Here is a 21,251-nt window from a genome sequence, read left to right as displayed (position 1 = left end):
TTGGCAGAATTTACATTTTTGGTGAACTATCCCTTGAATAATTGTAAATTGGGTTTATAAAGGCTGGAATACATTGCATAACTTTTGCACCAATTTACAGTATAGACGAGTGCACACTATTTGCTGAAAGTCAGAGCCAGATGCAGATTTGAGTAGACAGATTTCACAGAAAGTCTTGTAATGTATGATGGTCGCAGATTCCGATACATTTTTTTTTTAGCCAGTTGGAAGATATCAGACATTATTTTGAGCCGATTTTAGAACACATTTTGTTTTCATTAGTCATGCATCTCCTGGTAATGAGACACGTGTTTCTGCATTAAGTTGTTGTGTTCAGAATGACCTGAAAGTCTGTTAGCATGTGATCCTCAGTCAAGTAGTGTATGATATACGGTTCTTCCCTTTATAACCATTTACAAAGTTAGCAAGTATATGATATTTGTATAAAAATCTGCTTTTAAAAGTTGTGTACTGTAATCCAGGCTTAATTCAATATTCATCAAAATTCAGCAGTATGTGAAGAAATAATGCATTTAGAGCACATACTATTGGTTATGCTGAGAAAAAAACACATTTGTAAATGTTTGTGTATTTTTTTAAACTTCAGGTTTTTTTTATGAATACGTATTATTTCTTAATGCTCAGAAAATGTATATTCCTGGCCACTTTCCCATTTTTCACTTTTTTTCCCTTATCAACCATGATTTGATGGGTAATGTCTCCAGAAAGTTAAGCAACTGGAATATCAAATAAATGATTGTGGACCTTTTTCTCAGAACTAATTTAATTGATTTAGTCATTTTCCCCCAGTTACTTTGGGATCAGTTAGGTAAAAGTCATTTGACACCAAGTAAGTTTCTCTCAAGTTCTGACTAGCAGAATAACCACAGCCGTGATTCATCACATTCAACTATGGACATCTTCCTCTAATGTTCTTTTTGTCTTCATTTTTTGGTAACACAGTAAGTCTATTGTTCTATATTTTAAAAACAACTTGTGCAATATTTTCTTACTGTGTGCTACTGTGCTATTTATCTTTAAAATAATTTTCAGTTTGTTTGGGATGTTATTTAAAACCATGTTATTCATACATTCTTAGATGTGGCAAATACTTTTTGTGGCCGCTGTATGCAAACCAAAAGATGTAGAGGTGGTGAGAGTTGTTACGAAATAACTAAAGTATCCACAAGGGGGCGTACAGTACTCAACCAAGACTAACCCTAGATCACTGCTACTTTCAAACCAAACCCTGTTTTTCTCTTATGTGGGTAAATTCAATTTCCTGCAGTTTTATAGTTTCCTCGGGATACACAAAAGGTATTTCAGCACGTTTTCACTGTTCAGTAAAACAGATCAATGAAAAAGTAGGGATGGGAGAGAGAAGAGCCGTTTTACTCATTTAAACTTATCAGTGCAGCTCTCTGGTCCCTGCTGCTCTGCACAAAAACATGCCTTGACCCAATGTGCACTTCCACGTTACAGGAATGGTTGGAATTTTGCGGACTGCAGTCGTTCTGGATCGTTTGGACTAATATTCCCAATGAGAATGAGATGCGCCTGAACCATGGAATTACCAGTGATATGGATGTGCTTTGGATTACTTATTCATCTCCCAACGTTTGGATGCTTGGATTTACATCTATCGGGATCCCTCCAGCCTGGTGCAACACTGGCAAATGTATCAATCGGACCAGAATGGACGTACAGAATCGACAGAAGTCTCACAGATAAGTCTTTACGACACTTTCTGAAGATCGGGAGAAGTGATGGGCTGCTATCAGTCGCGCGCAAAATTGACTGCACTCGTTTACCGAGAAATCCCGTGCGACTATATTTGCGGATTAAATCACTGCTTTCTGCAAACTTTATACTGCTTCATTTCAATACATTCGTGCATGGTCAGAACTGCTTCATCAAATACAAAAGAAAAAATCTTAATCCAGATGCCTATATGTATCTATTGACTGGGTATGAAACATGTTTTTCTTTGGATTCCTTACCCATAAACATTTACGAACGTTTGCCTGTATCCACGCGGAATCCCCAAATGTTTCGCGGTAGGTGTGTGGAGAAACACCAGCGGCGTGTTATTTCCCTCAGGAGCGCGAGCCTCTGTTTACCTCACAAGCAGCGAGATGAGGCAAATTTGCTTTGTTTAATGCCTAATTCGCTGAATAGCTCTTTATTTGTAGATGTTAAGTTACATTTAAGAAGAGAACACACTCGAAGTGAACTAGACCCGTGGGCTAAACGTCAAAAAAGAAACGTGAACTCCGCTCTTCAGTTTCAGCTCCCAAACTACCAGGTATCAGTGCCAGAGAACGAGCCCTCAGGAACGCGAGTCATTACCCTCAAAGCGTTCGACGCCGGTGTTATCGAATACGATATGGAAGCTCTTTTTGACAGCCGCTCTAACAATTTATTTCAAATGAACCCTGAGACGGGAGGTATAACTACACTACAACCTCTAGACAGGGAAGTTAAAGACACTCATGTGTTTAAAGTTACTGCTATTGATAGGAGAACCCCGAAAAGATCAGCTATCGCGTACCTCACTATTACAGTCAGTGATACTAACGACCACACTCCGGTTTTCGAACAGAATGAGTATAGGGTTAGTATTCGAGAAAATGTTGAAGTAGGCTTTGAAGTGATGACTATTAGGGCTACAGACGGAGACGCGCCTTCTAATGCCAATATGATTTATAAGATTGTGAACGATGATGAGGTGAATACTTATTTTGAAATTGATCCGAGGAATGGGTTGGTCAAAACCAGAGTCAGACCAGACAGAGAGGTCAAATCCCAGTATAAGCTTTTTGTTGAAGCTAACGACCAGGGCAGAGAGCCTGGTCCACGTACCGCCACAGCCACCGTGCACATTTTTATAGAGGACGAGAATGATAACTACCCTCAGTTCAGTGAGGAGCGATATGTAGTTCAAGTTCCTGAAAACATAGCCATGAACTCTCAAGTGGCTGTGGTAAAGGCTACGGATAAAGATGCTGGAAATAATGCGAAAGTGCATTACAGCATTATAAATGGGAATATAAAGGGCCAGTTTTACATACACTCCCCTACAGGAGTCATTGATATTATCAGCCCTCTAGATTATGAGATAATAAGAGAATACGCACTCCGAGTGAAAGCACAAGATGGAGGACGGCCACCTCTTATTAATGGCACAGGTATGGTTGTAATCCAAGTGTTGGATGTTAATGATAATGCCCCCATGTTTGTCAGCACACCCTTTCAAGCCTCAGTGTTAGAAAATGTTCCTGTAGGTTACTCTGTGTTACACATCCAAGCTATCGATGCTGATTCAGGTGACAATGCTCATTTGGAATACAAGCTAACCGATACATCACCTAGTTTTCCGTTCATTATCGACGACAACACCGGATGGATTATGGTTAGTGCTGAGCTGGACAGGGAGACTACAGAGTTTTACAATTTTGGTGTTGAGGCCAGAGACCGCGGGGTTCCTACAATGTCATCTTCAGCGAGTGTAAGTGTTACTATACTAGATGTGAACGACAATGTCCCAACCTTCACACAGCACTTGTATAACCTAAAGGTCAATGAGGATGCAGTTGTGGGCACAAGTGTGCTTACGGTCACTGCTGTAGACAGGGATGTAAACAGTGTGGTCACATACCAGGTATCTAGTGGGAACACACGGAACAGGTTTGCCATCACCAGCCAGAGTGGAGGGGGACTTATTACTTTAGCGCTACCTCTGGACTACAAGCAGGAACGGCAGTATCTCCTAACAATCACTGCCTCAGATGGTACACGCCAAGACAGAGCTCAAATCTTCATTAATGTGACTGATGCCAACACCCATCGACCAGTATTTCAAAGTGCCAACTACCAGGTTTTAGTGAGCGAGGATCGACCTGTAGATTCCACCGTCGTGGTCATCAGTGCCACTGATGAGGACACTGGTGAAAACGCCCGCATCACTTATGTAATGGAGGACAATGTGCCCCAGTTCAAGATTGATCCTGACACTGGTGCCATCACGACACAGATTGAAATCGACTATGAAGATCAGGCATCCTACACGCTAGCCATCATTGCCCGAGACAACGGCATCCCCCAGAGATCAGACACAACCTATGTAGAGATCATCGTTCTTGATGCCAACGACAACGCACCCCAGTTCCTCCGGGACATCTACCAGGGAACAGTGTTTGAGGATGCACCATTATACACTAGTGTACTCCAGGTATCTGCTTCAGACAGAGACTCGGGATCTAACGGTCGACTCAGCTATACCTTTCAGGGAGGGGATGATGGTGAGGGGGACTTTTTTATTGAGCCTTACTCTGGGATCATCAGAACGGCCCACAAGCTTGACAGGGAAAACGTTGCAGTGTATAGCCTCAAGGCGTTTGCGGTGGACAAAGGAGTGCCCCCTCTCAAAGCAGCTGTGGCCATTCATGTGTCCATGCTGGACATAAACGACAATGCCCCTGTGTTTGAGAAGGACGAATTGTACTTTTACGTAGAGGAAAACAGTGCAGTAGGATCCACTCTTGCTTGTATAAGTGCCACAGACCCAGATGAAGGAACCAATGCCCAGATCCTCTACCAGATTGTAGAGGGCAATATTCCTGAAGTCTTCCAGCTTGACATCTTTAGCGGAGATCTAATTGCCCTTACTGACCTCGACTTTGAAACCAAGATGGAGTATGTAATAGTGGTCCAGGCCACTTCCGCCCCACTTGTCAGCCGGGCCACTGTACATGTCCTCCTAGTAGATGTCAATGACAATGTCCCCATTCTGCAAGATTTTGAGATCATTTTCAACAACTACATCACCAATAAGTCCAGCAGCTTTCCCACAGGAGTTATCGGGAAGGTGCCTGCTCGTGATACAGATGTGTCTGACAAGCTCCTCTACACATTTGTTGAGGGAAATGATCTCAACCTGCTGATTCTCAACCAAGACACTGGGGAGCTAAAGCTGAGCAAGGACTTGGATAACAACAGGCAGCTCGAGGCCACAATGAGGGTGACGGTTTCAGGTGAGACTCACATTATGCACATGATACCACATTATTTTGCCACAGTTTCTCGTTTGAAAAGCGGTCCATTATTTGGCCAAAGATTGTGTTCAGTATTTGAGTGATTTCCGAAATCTGCTTTGCAGGTTGCCATGCCATGGTAGAAGTGGATTTGTGAGAGCTTTATTCTTTTCACACTGTGTTAATTGGTTTTCTTTGATACTCTTAGTGATAGTGATCTGCCTCCTTGTGTGCTGTCTGGTGTGCTCTTCTCTTCTGCTGGGTTATGAGTCCCTGAATCTTTAAGTTATTTTTATAGCTTTACTGTGTCTCTTTTCATGCTCATCAGTATTTGTTGGCGCTCTTTAGTGAGCATATCCATGGCAACAATTATCACGCTTAAAGTTATTTATTTGCAGCCATTCTGAATTGGCCATCAGTTTATACATTCTTGTCTGCAATATATTATTCAGTAAATGTGAAATTGTTTTAAAGCCTGTTTACACCTTAGAATAAAAAAAAAATCCTCACAATACCTCATAATCACAACTTTATTTCTCCCAATTGTGACCTTTATTACAAAATGTGACCTTATATAGCAATGTGATTTTTTTATCTACCAATTTGACTTTATATCTTACAACTGCAACTTTATATTTCATAATGTGATGTGACCTTTTAAACGGCTGGACCTTTTAAACTCTTTCATAGTCTCTTCTACCCCAGCACAGCAGCTGTGGTTTGATAGTAAGATGTAATTATGTCTAAATTGCTTCTCTCCAGCCATTTTCATATTAACTGTTGCTGATCTTCCCCCACATTCCTCAGATCCTTACATCCTAGAACATGTTCCCACTAACAACTATCATGCACATACATGAATAAAAGTTAGTCAGCCCTTCTCCCTTTCAATCTCGGACAAATCAAATGTCATTCTTACCTGTCAGGTTTGTTCATTTCATGTACACTTTCCCAGGAGCCAAAGCTTACAGACTGTCCTGCCTATTAGACAGTGACTGATCATGTGTCAAAGGAGGTTTCGACTTGACTTATGATTTCAAGTTAGTCTTTATTCACATTCTGCATCCCCAAACTGTAACATGCCCCTCGGTTAATTTAAGAAAAAAAGGGGGAAAAAACCCTAAATAACAGCAATCCATCCATAAGTTGAAAACCATGTTACAGGTTTCAACAAGATATCACGGGATATCAAGATTAGAAATGATGTCCATGGAGTGATAGCTTTTCATAGATTCACAGTGACAAAACTTGTTTGTCTCGTATAAGATGTCACATATTGACAAGAAAATGTTGGGGATTAATTGAAGATCCTTTAAAACTCCTACATAGAGGTACAGGTAGAGTTTGTTTTGTGTTGTTTTGATTATTATTTTGTTTAATGGTTGTCACAGCTTAAAGAGGATCGGGATCAGCCAGATAGCAAAGATGCCCCTTTATCATGTGGTTCCAGTGACACGCTGCCACTTAATTTGATTCTCAGAAATGCCAGGTGTAGCTGCTTAGTGGGCAGACAAATAACTTCCTAGTACACAGTGACAACAGAGGGAGAACACAAACATTTCTCAGAGCAGCGTACTATATATATATATATACGTATATATTATATATACACACACACACACACACACAGATCTTTTATTAGATATAATTTTTTTTTAAATGCTTCAAATTAGTTACAGAAAATTAATACAGAATTTTAAATGTAGGACCACTGGCAGTTATGTATTTAAAATAAATAAATAAATTATGAATATGAAAAAATATGAACCAATATGTTTGTAAAGAAAGAATATTTCCTTCCACAATTCCAATTTGGCCATTTGTCAGTTCCTTTCCAAATTTGAGGTTGAATTGGAAGAAACTGACACTTTATTAAATGTGCAAAAAAAATAATAATTTGCATTTCATTTCAATCCAAAACATTGTCATGTTAAGCTCTCTGAGTGTCCTTCCACTTGGCTTCCACAAAGTTTTTAAATCAGCCAGCCATTACCATTCAAGCTTTTTCTTTAATGCTGGAAAATAAATATTGGATACACATGATGTACTGTGCTTATGTGACATATCTAAGGACAGTCCTTTTATTCCGTACATTTTTTCACTGTGTTAATATAAATGCAGTTTTAAGTAAGTACACTGTAAGTTTTTTAAATCTTAAGTATTACACGTACAATATATGAAGCATTGCAGATTTCTTCTCTTTCCCAGCATCTTTATTGCTAGTTATTTTGCATCATTTTACGTTCAGTCAATAAACTTGACTCAACCCCAGGGATGCATTGCATTCATAACAGTTTGTCAAGATAATGTCATCAGCGTTATCTAGAGTGCTTCTGGATTTTGAGCTCAAAATAATAATTCGATATCTAATTTGAGAGAGTGAACTGCCTGGAAAAGACCATCTGTGCTTAATTATTCAGCTGAACTTTTGATCTACAGTTTTATTTTAAAGGTAGGGCACCTCTCATAATCTTTGATCTTTTCATCTTTATCTTTTGAACCTTTGATGAATTTCATCCATCCCCTCTTCGTCTAAGTGAAATCTAATGTGGCGGCTGATGCAAAGCGTGTGGCGCACACATTTCTCCAGTTAATGGTAGCACATATATCTTCATCCTTATTGCGGCACATTCTAAATCTTCATGTATGGAAGCTTGATCTCATATCAGCGTTTCTAAGCATAATTTCTAAGGAATCTGTGAACTTCAGAGAAAAGCAGAGATCAAGCTGTCAGGTCACTTTTAATGCTGACATGGACCAGGATTAATTTCTGTGCTGGAAATATGCAGGATAGTGCTGCTTTGGTACCTGTTTTGGTGGTGTACCAAAACATGCTGGTCAGCCAGCTTCGCTAGATCAGAAGGTCCAAGAAAATCTTGCTGGTTAAGCTAGTTAAGACGCTTAGTGGGGACCAGCATCCAAATCACAACATATGCTGGTCTTTTCAACTGGCTAACTTGCATTAAGCAAGCTGATCTCCTTCTAAATCCTCTGGTAATGGAACCGAAGCATCCCATTGGGTTTCCTCATGGACGTTCTCTGAAGGAAGTCTGATAAAAAGAGTTTTGAAAAGCTCTGCCTCTCCGTTGTTGTTGCCATGGAGAAGGGGGGAGCATTGTGGTGCTCTTAAGTGTTTTGCACCAAGCTGGGGGTTGAAGCACGGGCCCCTTTTGTGCAGTGGGTTGAGAAGGAGGGTAGGGGGTGAAATGTGGGGGGCTTCTTAAATCCGAGGAGGAGGGAGGCATTGTCCACATGCAGATTTCTGTCAGTGAAGACAAAGCGGTTTGTGTGTTGAGACCTTAAAGGAAGGACACTGCTGAAAGAAGAGAGAGTGTTTTGCACTCACTTGGTGTCAGTCTGTGAAAGAGCAGAGATCAGACATGGATTAGAACAGTGACTGCAAAACTTGTAATTTATGCACAGTGTGTTGTGACTGGTGTTCCTGCATGACAGTAAAACAGTATTCTCGATCACATCACTTGCTTGAAGCAGACTTTAATATCAAAAGACAATGCGTGGTAATGATTGTAGAGTTGAGTTACTCATAAATAGAGCTTAGCAGTTATCTGTTCTTATTTTCTAGATGCAAGCGGTTGCTATTGGACATTAAAGACTATTTCAGTCATGACAACTCTCGGAAATAGTTTGTAAAACATTTTATTAATGTAAATGGAGATGTACATAGGTTTGGTATTGGCGGACTAGATCTGCTACGCTGTCGCTGCTGGAGCTGTGCTGCTGCTGCAGAGCAAGTATGACTTGCTTCTACAAAAGAACATAAATAAAGACCTGCTGCTGCAAGAAGAGAGCGAGGTAGATCCCCCAAGCAGATCTAGGCAGGTGGTGCTGGGGAGGTGGTGGGCTAAAGAGAGAGCTCTCATAGCGCGCAGTGACTGTGCACAGGTTTGCAGGAGATGAGGTTATATAGAGGAACTAGTAATGAATGCGTGAAGCCGATTGGTTGGAGAAGATACAATTGAATGAACCAATCAGGACGCTAATAGAGTTTCATGGCTGAACTATTTATTTAACAAAGAGTCAGGAATGGTGTATGCAGGTTTTGCATTGGACTGCAAGAGTACAAAGGGCACACTGGGCATTATCTTCTCTAGCGCGAAAGCTTTGCTACTGAATTCCTTCCTTATGAAATAAAATGATGATGCAATCGAGGCCAATTCTTTATTACATCTTAAGAATTGTATACAATTATTACAGCTCAGCCAATGCAGCGTTTCAAAGCTGAGCCAAAAATAAAATGCCTGTCATCATTTGCTCATGCTCATGTTGTTCCAAACCGGTATGATTTTTCATTCCTTTTCTTTTTTTGAGGAGTACAAAAGGAGAAGTTCAGCAGAATGCACACACGGCACTTTTACAATGAAAGCATACAGTGAAAAGTATCTGCCTGTCAAGCTCCAAAAAGGTCAAAAGATATTATAAACATGGTCTATTTGACTTGGGCTACCATTCAAAAGTTTGAGGCCGACAAAGCGGTTTGTGTGTTGAGACCTTAAAGGAAGGACACTGCTGAAAGAAGAGAGAGTGTTTTGCACTCACTTGGTGTCAGTCTGTGAAAGAGCAGAGATCAGACATGGATTAGAACAGTGACTGCAAAACTTGTAATTTATGCACAGTGTGTTGTGACTGGTGTTCCTGCATGACAGTAAAACAGTATTCTCGATCACATCACTTGCTTGAAGCAGACTTTAATATCAAAAGACAATGCGTGGTAATGATTGTAGAGTTGAGTTACTCATAAATAGAGCTTAGCAGTTATCTGTTCTTATTTTCTAGATGCAAGCGGTTGCTATTGGACATTAAAGACTATTTCAGTCATGACAACTCTCGGAAATAGTTTGTAAAACATTTTATTAATGTAAATGGAGATGTACATAGGTTTGGTATTGGCGGACTAGATCTGCTACGCTGTCGCTGCTGGAGCTGTGCTGCTGCTGCAGAGCAAGTATGACTTGCTTCTACAAAAGAACATAAATAAAGACCTGCTGCTGCAAGAAGAGAGCGAGGTAGATCCCCCAAGCAGATCTAGGCAGGTGGTGCTGGGGAGGTGGTGGGCTAAAGAGAGAGCTCTCATAGCGCGCAGTGACTGTGCACAGGTTTGCAGGAGATGAGGTTATATAGAGGAACTAGTAATGAATGCGTGAAGCCGATTGGTTGGAGAAGATACAATTGAATGAACCAATCAGGACGCTAATAGAGTTTCATGGCTGAACTATTTATTTAACAAAGAGTCAGGAATGGTGTATGCAGGTTTTGCATTGGACTGCAAGAGTACAAAGGGCACACTGGGCATTATCTTCTCTAGCGCGAAAGCTTTGCTACTGAATTCCTTCCTTATGAAATAAAATGATGATGCAATCGAGGCCAATTCTTTATTACATCTTAAGAATTGTATACAATTATTACAGCTCAGCCAATGCAGCGTTTCAAAGCTGAGCCAAAAATAAAATGCCTGTCATCATTTGCTCATGCTCATGTTGTTCCAAACCGGTATGATTTTTCATTCCTTTTCTTTTTTTGAGGAGTACAAAAGGAGAAGTTCAGCAGAATGCACACACGGCACTTTTACAATGAAAGCATACAGTGAAAAGTATCTGCCTGTCAAGCTCCAAAAAGGTCAAAAGATATTATAAACATGGTCTATTTGACTTGGGCTACCATTCAAAAGTTTGAGGCCAGTAAGTTTTTTTTTTTTTTTTTAAAGAAATTAACACCTTTTTAAGCAAGGATAGATTAAATTGATTAAAAGTGACAGTAAAGACTTTTGATTTGCTAATCCGATTTCTATTTCAAAATAAATGCTGTTCTTTTGAGATTTCCAATAATCCTGAAAATAATTATCACGGTTTCCACAAAAATATAACTTTTTTTTTTATTTTTGCTGTATTTTTTGTGACTTTGAGTGACTTTAAGAGACTTCTTTCAAAAACATTAAAACATCTTACTGACCCCAAACTTTTAGAGTTCTCAATTTTCATAGAGCTTTCAAATATTCAATTTTATGTGAAATTTAAGAGCCTTTTTTTTTTTTTTTTGTGTTCCACAGAAGAATTGAAAAGGGTTTGAAATGACATGAAAATAACTGAATGATGACTTTTGTTTTAGGTGAACTATTCCTTTAAGTTTTGATTTTAAGCCAAATTCAAGCAACTGTTGATGAGCTTATCTAATGCAGAGTAATGATGGCGGAAGCTTCCAGGTTATTTGGTGGCATCTGCATTTTACTGCATTTTTAAATAAAGGCTTTTAAAGTCTATAAGTTATTAATATTTTATATAAGTGCTCTAATCTCGAAGACCTCCGATAGATACTGCATAACCAAGCAAGCACCTTCCCAAGTCTCTTGGCCTTGGGCGACGTTAACAGTGCTGCCCATAAAATCCACACCTTGCAGGGTTCCATTTCACTGCCCTCCCCTCTGTTTTATGTATGTGCTCGGAGGGATCAAAGCAGACCTGCAACCAATGATGTTAACAAGAATCACAACAGATTCATGAGGGAGGCCAGCCGAGGTGTGGTCTCCATTATCCAGGCACTTAGTCCATGCACTCTGTGGAAAGAAGTTTTGCTCATTAACTTCTCAAAGTGCAACTCACCACATTCCACGCAAGCCATGCCAGGGCAAAAGCTGTTAATAGGCCTTAAGAAGGGAATGTAGGGCTAAATGGAGGATAGCTGTGTGAAGCAAGAAACAAACAAACAAATTATTGAAACTATTTGAGCAACATAGAATGTTAATGTGGCATGCTGTCGATGACCACAGGGGGAAAAAATGTTTAAGAAACGAACAAATATTGTGTTTACAATAAGGATGCACAATATATTTGCACCATATCAGTTATTAAAAGTTTTAATCTCATAATTATTATGACTAAATATCTCATTTAAACTTTTTATATCATAATTTGGACTTTTTCTCAATTTGGACTTTTTATACCATAATTTCAAATTTTATATTATAACTCTGACTTATGTCAGAATTTTTATCTCATAATTATGACTAAATATCTATACTTTTTATTTATTATGATTAAATATGTCAATATAGACTTTTTATCTCATAATTATGACATTCTCATATTTTCAACCTTTTATATCATAATTTTGTCTTTTTATGACTTGACGTCATACATTTTTATCTTACAAATATGATTTACAGTTTTGACTTATTAATTTGACTTGTGTAATTTTGACCTTTTGTCATAATTATGACTATCTCAATTTTGACTTATGTCATAATTTCACATTTTAACTCTTACTATGTCGTAATGTTGACTTTTTATCTCATAATTATGATTTAGCATATTTTCCTATGTGATGGAAATGGGATTTGATATTTTCAGAGGGGCACAGCTTTGCCCTCAATGCCTTGTGCACTCAGTAGCCCGTCTCTCTCAGCTGTGCCTATTGTGCGACAGGCACCAGTTGGCTTGGCTTCGCACATATTTAGGTCAGCCATCAGCCGTGATGTTGCTGTGGCCACTGCTGGTCTTGGCATTGGCTAACTGATGCTTTGGCTGGAGATTTTTTTCAGTCTCTGCTACTGTTGCACCAGCCAACTGCCAATCAGCTGTCTACGTTCCCACATGCTTTTTGAGGAGTGTTTAAGGATAGATGACTGAAAAGAGACAAATAAGTCTGATGTGTTTGTATTCTATGTTTTGTATTCTCACCCCATGACACTCCATATTTAAAGCATTAGATCATCCAGAAATGACAATACTGTCATTATTTACACACACTCATGCTGATCCAAACCCGTATGGCTTTCTTTCTTCCATGGAACACAAAAGAAGAGGTTTAGCAGAATGTTCAAGTTGGTCTTTTCCATAAAATAATAAATGTAGTCCAGCAGTCTCTGCATATTTTAAGTCTATTTTATTAAATCAGAATTGTTTCAGTGTTGGGTAAGTTACTCTAAAAAAGTAATTAATTACTGCCTACTAATTACATCTTCAACAGTGTAATTACAATGCTGTACTAATTACTCCCTCTCTAAAATGTATTGAATTACTTATTACTAATTACTTTCTAAATCCTATATCAACCTCGACCAGCTGAACAACACAAGAATAGACATGATGAAACTGCTTTTTTTATTCTTTCAAATAATAATAGAAATTAAATAAATTATTCTTGAACTGACTAAAGTATTTAAAGGGGTCATATGATGTTGCTAAAAAGAACATTATTTTGTGTATTTGGTGTAATGAAATGTTTTTATGCGGTTTAAGGTTAAAAAAACACATTATTTTCCACATAATGTACATTATTGTTTCTCCTCTATGTCCCGCTTTTCTCAAACACGTAGATTTTTACAAAGCTCATTGGTCTGAAAAGCGAGGTGTGCTCTGATTGGCCAGCTATCCAGTGCGTTGTGATTGGCCAAATACCTCAAGCGTGGGACGGAAATGATACAATAAAGTTACTCCTTCTTTCTTTGCGTGAACGTTTGGGCGGTGTTTTGCAAATCTTCCCACATCATGACGTAGACATGTGGGGGCATGTTTAAATGAGGCGTTTTAGGAGGGCATGGACCAGTCTTAACTTTTATAAAGAATATCTCTTTGGGTTTGAGACTTTAGTCTTTGCAACTTTAGGGATCTTATCTATTCACGAACAGCTTGTAACACTCCAAAGAGAAAGGAAAATTTTAAATCGCATCATATGACCCCTTTAAAGGGAGAAAGTAACATTAAAAACATACATTTTAACATTAGATGTAAACTTTTGATGTTAAATCCACTATTGTTTTATATGGAATTGTTCTATAGTCTATACAGTATTTAATGCAATTACATCGGAAGTAATTTATTAAAAGTAATTAAATTACAGTTACTAATTACTTAGTAATGCATTAAACCCAACACTGATTGTTATTTGTTGAAAAACTTTCTCCTTCACTGCTGCTCAAATCTCATTAATGTTCACATTAAAATATGCTAGATTTTTTTTAAAACAAATTATGATATATTTGGTATGAAAAATCATTGCTTTGATGCATCACTCTTGGTGTAAATAGGGAACCTGTTCTCATAAAAAGTTGCAATAACTTATATGAGATGGCAAAACTGTACAAAAATGTGTAACCCAAACAAACATATCCATGATTTTGATAGGAGGGGAAAAAAAGTTGTATGTTGTACTTTTCGTATTAGCTAAGTTGCATGATATGATACAATTTCACCATTTTGAACAGAAAGTTTGTTGAAAGAGACCTTGAGGCCCAAATCTTTGATTCACGTCATCCACATAGTTGGTTACCAGTTGGTAACCAGGACACTGACCTTGACATTATCTATAGGATAGTTTAACACTAAAACCTCTAAATTTCCCGCTATGTGTTCGTTTGCAGGCGAGCTCCTGCGAGTGTAGAGTAAGTGTCTTTAGAGTGTGTAGACTACACCGAACATTCATCTTTGCACAGATTGTTTGGCCTTTTCCCTCGGAAAACGCCGTCCTGAAAAGCTGTCCTGTGTGTTTGCCTTCGTCCTCAGATTGTTCGAAAAGAATATTATGAATATTATGTATGGGACAATTCTGAGAATGATCTGTTTGTTGAACACTTTTTCTGGTGCGTGTCATTTAACAGTTTTGCATATTTCTTGTCTATGCCGTTTTAATGTTTGATTTAAAGAACATTTTCATGACTTTTGTATGATGCACATTTTGGTAGTGAAAATTACTTATGATGTCTGGGTAAATTATGATGTTATTATGTCTGGATAAATGAACTATGATACATTTACATACATTTAGTGCTTTCTTCAAATTCTGTTTAGAGAAGATTTCAAGTGCTTGGATCAGTTTTCATCAGCACTTTATTGTAAAGTGTCTCTGTAATATTTTATTATATGCCAGAGTGTTTGTTATGCTTTAGTAGCACTTACTGGTAAGAAAATCAACAGAGAGGGAGAGGGAGACACTTAATGCATTTCAGAGTGTAATATAATATACAAAGTTGGGATTGTATTGCAGAACTCATTAAAGACAAGACAAAAAACAAAAAAACACTTAGTGTATACATTACTGCTGCCTTCTCAGTATAAGCATCAGATGTCTGGCATCATATAGCAAAGTTTACTAAGCATATTTAAAAGATACATAGTTTAGTAGTTTATGGGATTATTGAGTATTATGAACACAGTGGAACAGGAAGTGGCCTGTTATTCAGCCGTTTCCCTTGCAGAAAAAGTTTACTTGTGGGAAAATTGTGATTAGTATGTGACAAATTTGTGATTTGCCAAGGTTGCAAGTTTGCCAGAATTTCCTTTTTTAATAATGCAAAAAGTTAGGAAATTATTTTTAGGCTGTGAATCAATTACAAATAAGAATGGAATAAATAGCATAATATATGGTTAATTAATTAAATAAGGTGTCAAAATATTTTAATCTACAGTAACAAAAGAAGATAAAATAACTGTCTGGCATAGGAAGTACTTTTTAAATAGTTTTTATGATCACTAATATTGTGCATTTTTTATATAGTTTTTAAAGATTTGCTATGATAATTTAAAAAAAAAAAAAAAAAATTTTTTTATCTCCTCTTATGTTATAATAAGAATAAGTAGGGTGATATTTGTTAAACTGAATTGTTTAAATGGCGCACACCAGTGAAATACGTTTAATTGCAAATAAAGTGCATCACAGTGCAAAACATTTAATTGAATGTGTATGCATGGCGTTTTTGTGTGCGTGTGCAAATGTGTGTGCGTGCAAGAGAGAAACTCCTTGTTGTGTCTACAACTGCGTGTTTGTCGTAGCTGACAGTATGTGAAAGGACAGTGTAACAGAGTGGAAACATGTCCTCATTGTCCTGCAATTATAGCTCTCTCATTCACATTACAGAGGGGCCCTTTACACTAGGAGCCTGCAGTTGGTACAAGAGAATACACTGGACTATGAACAATACCTGTCAAACTAAAGGACAGAGCGAATGTGACACAGCGGCCAGATGTACAACACAACACTTAGACACTTTTGCTCTTCACCATTTAGCAATGATAAAGTGGGGATGAATGAAATGGAAAGTTGTTGGTTTTTTCCCCAATGGAACCACCACTAAATAACTAACTAAATAAATATATAAATAAATGTTGTTAATAATATTAACAATTATCATCATCATATTTATTTATTTATTTATTGGTAGTAGTAGTAGTATAATTACTATTAATAATGCTAAAAATAATGTTAAATGCTAATAATAATAATAATAACACTAATAATAATACTAATTTGATAATGATGTCTAATTGTTTTTTTATATTTTATAGTATCAGATATATTTAAAAAAATTATTGTATACAAAATATATATTAAAAGAAATATTAGTATTTTTCCTTGAAAAAAATTATAATATTAACAACAATAGTAATCATTTAATTATTTGTTTGTTTGTTTATTAGTAATAATAATAACAATAACAATAATACATTGCAATATATTTATAGTATCAGGAATATTAAAAATATGCTTGTATTCAAATAAGTATCAGAATGATATTCATAATTTTCCTGGTAAAAAATAATTTATAATATTAAAACAAATAGTAAACAATAGTTATAGTACATATTTATTTATTTATAATAACATCGTCATTGTTAATAATAATAATAATACACAGTTTTTTGCAGTATTTTTATAGTATCAGATATATTACAAATATATACTTATATTCAAATAAGTATATGAACAATATATTTATATTTGTTCCTTGGAAAAAAAAAAAAATAAAACATAATCAACACCTCCTCTCCAAACCAAACAATTCAAACTTATTTTTATTTTTGTGTTCAGAGTAGATACATTTTTTAACAGGAAGCTGGTTGTATTGCTGTTCAAACAGAGTGAAAAATTATCATACAGCTGTGAAGGTCGAAATGCTTGATGAACAATCACAGAATTAAGTTCCATGTTCCAGTATGTTCTTAAAGTTCATCTCACTCACAAGAATGTAAACTTACCACCTGCCAGCTCCTACCATGCCATTCATTTCAGTTTAAACATTAACCGAGTCCCTCAATGTGCCTTTGTGTCTTCACAGATGGACTCCACCAGGTCTCGGCCCTCTGCACCCTACGGGTGACCATCATCACGGACGACATGTTGACGAACAGCATCACTGTTCGTCTGGAGAACATGTCTCAGGAGCGTTTCCTCTCCCCTCTGCTCTCACTCTTCACCGAAGGCATAGCCGCGGTCCTGTCCACCAGTCCTGACGGTGTCTTCGTCTTCAACGTCCAAAATGATACAGACGCTAGCGGCAGCATTCTCAACGTCACTTTCTCAGCCCTGCTTCCGGGTGGAGCTCCGAGACGTTATTTCCCATCAGAGGAGCTGCTGGAGCAGCTGTACCTGAACCGTACGTTGTTGACATTGATTTCCACCCAGCGCGTCCTGCCTTTTGATGATAATATCTGTCTGCGGGAACCCTGTGAGAACTACATGAAGTGTGTAGCTGTTCTGAAGTTTGACAGTACAGCTCCCTTCGTGGCTTCCAACACGGTTCTTTTCAGGCCCATACACCCTGTGAACGGGCTACGGTGTCGATGTCCTGATGGTTTCACTGGAGACTACTGTGAGATGGAGGTGGATCTTTGTTACTCAGGCCCATGTCAGAATAACGGGAAATGCCGCAGTCGAGAGGGGGGATACACCTGTGAGTGCCCGCAAGATTTTACAGGTCAGTATCAGGTCATCATGTTAAAGTGCCCCTATTATGCCATTTTAAGGTTGCTAATATTGTTTTATGAGTCTCCTAAAACAGGTTTACCTGCATGCAAGGTCAAAAAATTTATTTTAAAGATTTAATTTTACCTAATTTCTAAACGATTCGTAAATGACTCATGCGAAGCAGTTCAAAGAATCAGTCTCTCTAAACCCCTCCTTTCCGTGAGCCCTCACTGCTGTGATTGGTCAGATGGCGCAGTCCTTTGTGATTGGTCCAGAGCTGTAGAGAGATTGGCCCTGGATTGGTCTACCGCGTACAGCGCGTGTCGGAAACGAAATGTCCATTGCCATGACGGAATGACAGCCCTGGAGACTTGTCAATACATAGAAAAGATGGTATCGATTGTACCTTACCAATTCGAGCCGGAGTCTGATGATGAAATGGTTGGACTGGCTGATCAACAAGAGACTGATTCGCAAGCACGACTGGAGCAGGACGTTTCTCAGTGGTAAGTGTCAAGTGTTAACAAGTTTGTGGTAGTTATAAGATGTGATGAAACAAATTTACTCTCACAGCGTAGGATACAGCGTCTCTAGACATGATGTTAACCACACAGAAATTTTTGTCTGTTAATAGGCCTTAAGAAGGGAATGTAGGGCTAAATGGAGGATAGCTGTGTGAAGCAAGAAACAAACAAACAAATTATTGAAACTATTTGAGCAACATAGAATGTTAATGTGGCATGCTGTCGATGACCACAGGGGGAAAAAATGTTTAAGAAACGAACAAATATTGTGTTTACAATAAGGATGCACAATATATTTGCACCATATCAGTTATTAAAAGTTTTAATCTCATAATTATTATGACTAAATATCTCATTTAAACTTTTTATATCATAATTTGGACTTTTTCTCAATTTGGACTTTTTATACCATAATTTCAAATTTTATATTATAACTCTGACTTATGTCAGAATTTTTATCTCATAATTATGACTAAATATCTATACTTTTTATTTATTATGATTAAATATGTCAATATAGACTTTTTATCTCATAATTATGACATTCTCATATTTTCAACCTTTTATATCATAATTTTGTCTTTTTATGACTTGACGTCATACATTTTTATCTTACAAATATGATTTACAGTTTTGACTTATTAATTTGACTTGTGTAATTTTGACCTTTTGTCATAATTATGACTATCTCAATTTTGACTTATGTCATAATTTCACATTTTAACTCTTACTATGTCGTAATGTTGACTTTTTATCTCATAATTATGATTTAGCATATTTTCCTATGTGATGGAAATGGGATTTGATATTTTCAGAGGGGCACAGCTTTGCCCTCAATGCCTTGTGCACTCAGTAGCCCGTCTCTCTCAGCTGTGCCTATTGTGCGACAGGCACCAGTTGGCTTGGCTTCGCACATATTTAGGTCAGCCATCAGCCGTGATGTTGCTGTGGCCACTGCTGGTCTTGGCATTGGCTAACTGATGCTTTGGCTGGAGATTTTTTTCAGTCTCTGCTACTGTTGCACCAGCCAACTGCCAATCAGCTGTCTACGTTCCCACATGCTTTTTGAGGAGTGTTTAAGGATAGATGACTGAAAAGAGACAAATAAGTCTGATGTGTTTGTATTCTATGTTTTGTATTCTCACCCCATGACACTCCATATTTAAAGCATTAGATCATCCAGAAATGACAATACTGTCATTATTTACACACACTCATGCTGATCCAAACCCGTATGGCTTTCTTTCTTCCATGGAACACAAAAGAAGAGGTTTAGCAGAATGTTCAAGTTGGTCTTTTCCATAAAATAATAAATGTAGTCCAGCAGTCTCTGCATATTTTAAGTCTATTTTATTAAATCAGAATTGTTTCAGTGTTGGGTAAGTTACTCTAAAAAAGTAATTAATTACTGCCTACTAATTACATCTTCAACAGTGTAATTACAATGCTGTACTAATTACTCCCTCTCTAAAATGTATTGAATTACTTATTACTAATTACTTTCTAAATCCTATATCAACCTCGACCAGCTGAACAACACAAGAATAGACATGATGAAACTGCTTTTTTTATTCTTTCAAATAATAATAGAAATTAAATAAATTATTCTTGAACTGACTAAAGTATTTAAAGGGGTCATATGATGTTGCTAAAAAGAACATTATTTTGTGTATTTGGTGTAATGAAATGTTTTTATGCGGTTTAAGGTTAAAAAAACACATTATTTTCCACATAATGTACATTATTGTTTCTCCTCTATGTCCCGCTTTTCTGAAACACGTAGATTTTTACAAAGCTCATTGGTCTGAAAAGCGAGGTGTGCTCTGATTGGCCAGCTATCCAGTGCGTTGTGATTGGCCAAATACCTCAAGCGTGGGACGGAAATGATACAATAAAGTTACTCCTTCTTTCTTTGCGTGAACGTTTGGGCGGTGTTTTGCAAATCTTCCCACATCATGACGTAGACATGTGGGGGCATGTTTAAATGAGGCGTTTTAGGAGGGCATGGACCAGTCTTAACTTTTATAAAGAATATCTCTTTGGGTTTGAGACTTTAGTCTTTGCAACTTTAGGGATCTTATCTATTCACGAACAGCTTGTAACACTCCAAAGAGAAAGGAAAATTTTAAATCGCATCATATGACCCCTTTAAAGGGAGAAAGTAACATTAAAAACATACATTTTAACATTAGATGTAAACTTTTGATGTTAAATCCACTATTGTTTTATATGGAATTGTTCTATAGTCTATACAGTATTTAATGCAATTACATCGGAAGTAATTTATTAAAAGTAATTAAATTACAGTTACTAATTACTTAGTAATGCATTAAACCCAACACTGATTGTTATTTGTTGAAAAACTTTCTCCTTCACTGCTGCTCAAATCTCATTAATGTTCACATTAAAATATGCTAGATTTTTTTTAAAACAAATTATGATATATTTGGTATGAAAAATCATTGCTTTGATGCATCACTCTTGGTGTAAATAGGGAACCTGTTCTCATAAAAAGTTGCAATAACTTATATGAGATGGCAAAACTGTACAAAAATGTGTAACCCAAACAAACATATCCATGATTTTGATAGGAGGGGAAAAAAAGTTGTATGTTGTACTTTTCGTATTAGCTAAGTTGCATGATATGATACAATTTCACCATTTTGAACAGAAAGTTTGTTGAAAGAGACCTTGAGGCCCAAATCTTTGATTCACGTCATCCACATAGTTGGTTACCAGTTGGTAACCAGGACACTGACCTTGACATTATCTATAGGATAGTTTAACACTAAAACCTCTAAATTTCCCGCTATGTGTTCGTTTGCAGGCGAGCTCCTGCGAGTGTAGAGTAAGTGTCTTTAGAGTGTGTAGACTACACCGAACATTCATCTTTGCACAGATTGTTTGGCCTTTTCCCTCGGAAAACGCCGTCCTGAAAAGCTGTCCTGTGTGTTTGCCTTCGTCCTCAGATTGTTCGAAAAGAATATTATGAATATTATGT

General features: G+C 37.3%; 1 protein-coding gene across 1 annotated transcript in view; it reads left to right on the top strand.

Annotated features, from left to right (window-relative positions):
• Window positions 1-1,138: 1,138 nt before the first annotated feature.
• LOC107574421 (cadherin EGF LAG seven-pass G-type receptor 1-like) overlaps window positions 1,139-21,251 on the top strand; it is a 54,020-nt gene continuing 33,907 nt past the window's right edge. The window contains exons 1-2 of the mRNA XM_016260862.1: window positions 1,139-5,033; window positions 17,098-17,736. Coding sequence (XP_016116348.1) covers window positions 1,565-5,033; window positions 17,098-17,736 — 4,108 coding nt within the window. The 5' untranslated portion in view covers window positions 1,139-1,564. The remainder of the gene's footprint in view (window positions 5,034-17,097; window positions 17,737-21,251) is intronic.

Source organism: Sinocyclocheilus grahami, unplaced genomic scaffold (assembly GCF_001515645.1).
Source record: "Sinocyclocheilus grahami isolate Dianchi unplaced genomic scaffold, SAMN03320097.WGS_v1.1 scaffold31.1, whole genome shotgun sequence".
Taxonomy (NCBI): domain Eukaryota; kingdom Metazoa; phylum Chordata; class Actinopteri; order Cypriniformes; family Cyprinidae; genus Sinocyclocheilus; species Sinocyclocheilus grahami.
Note: the sequence above shows the minus strand (reverse complement) of the source record. Positions and strands in the feature narration are given on the sequence as shown.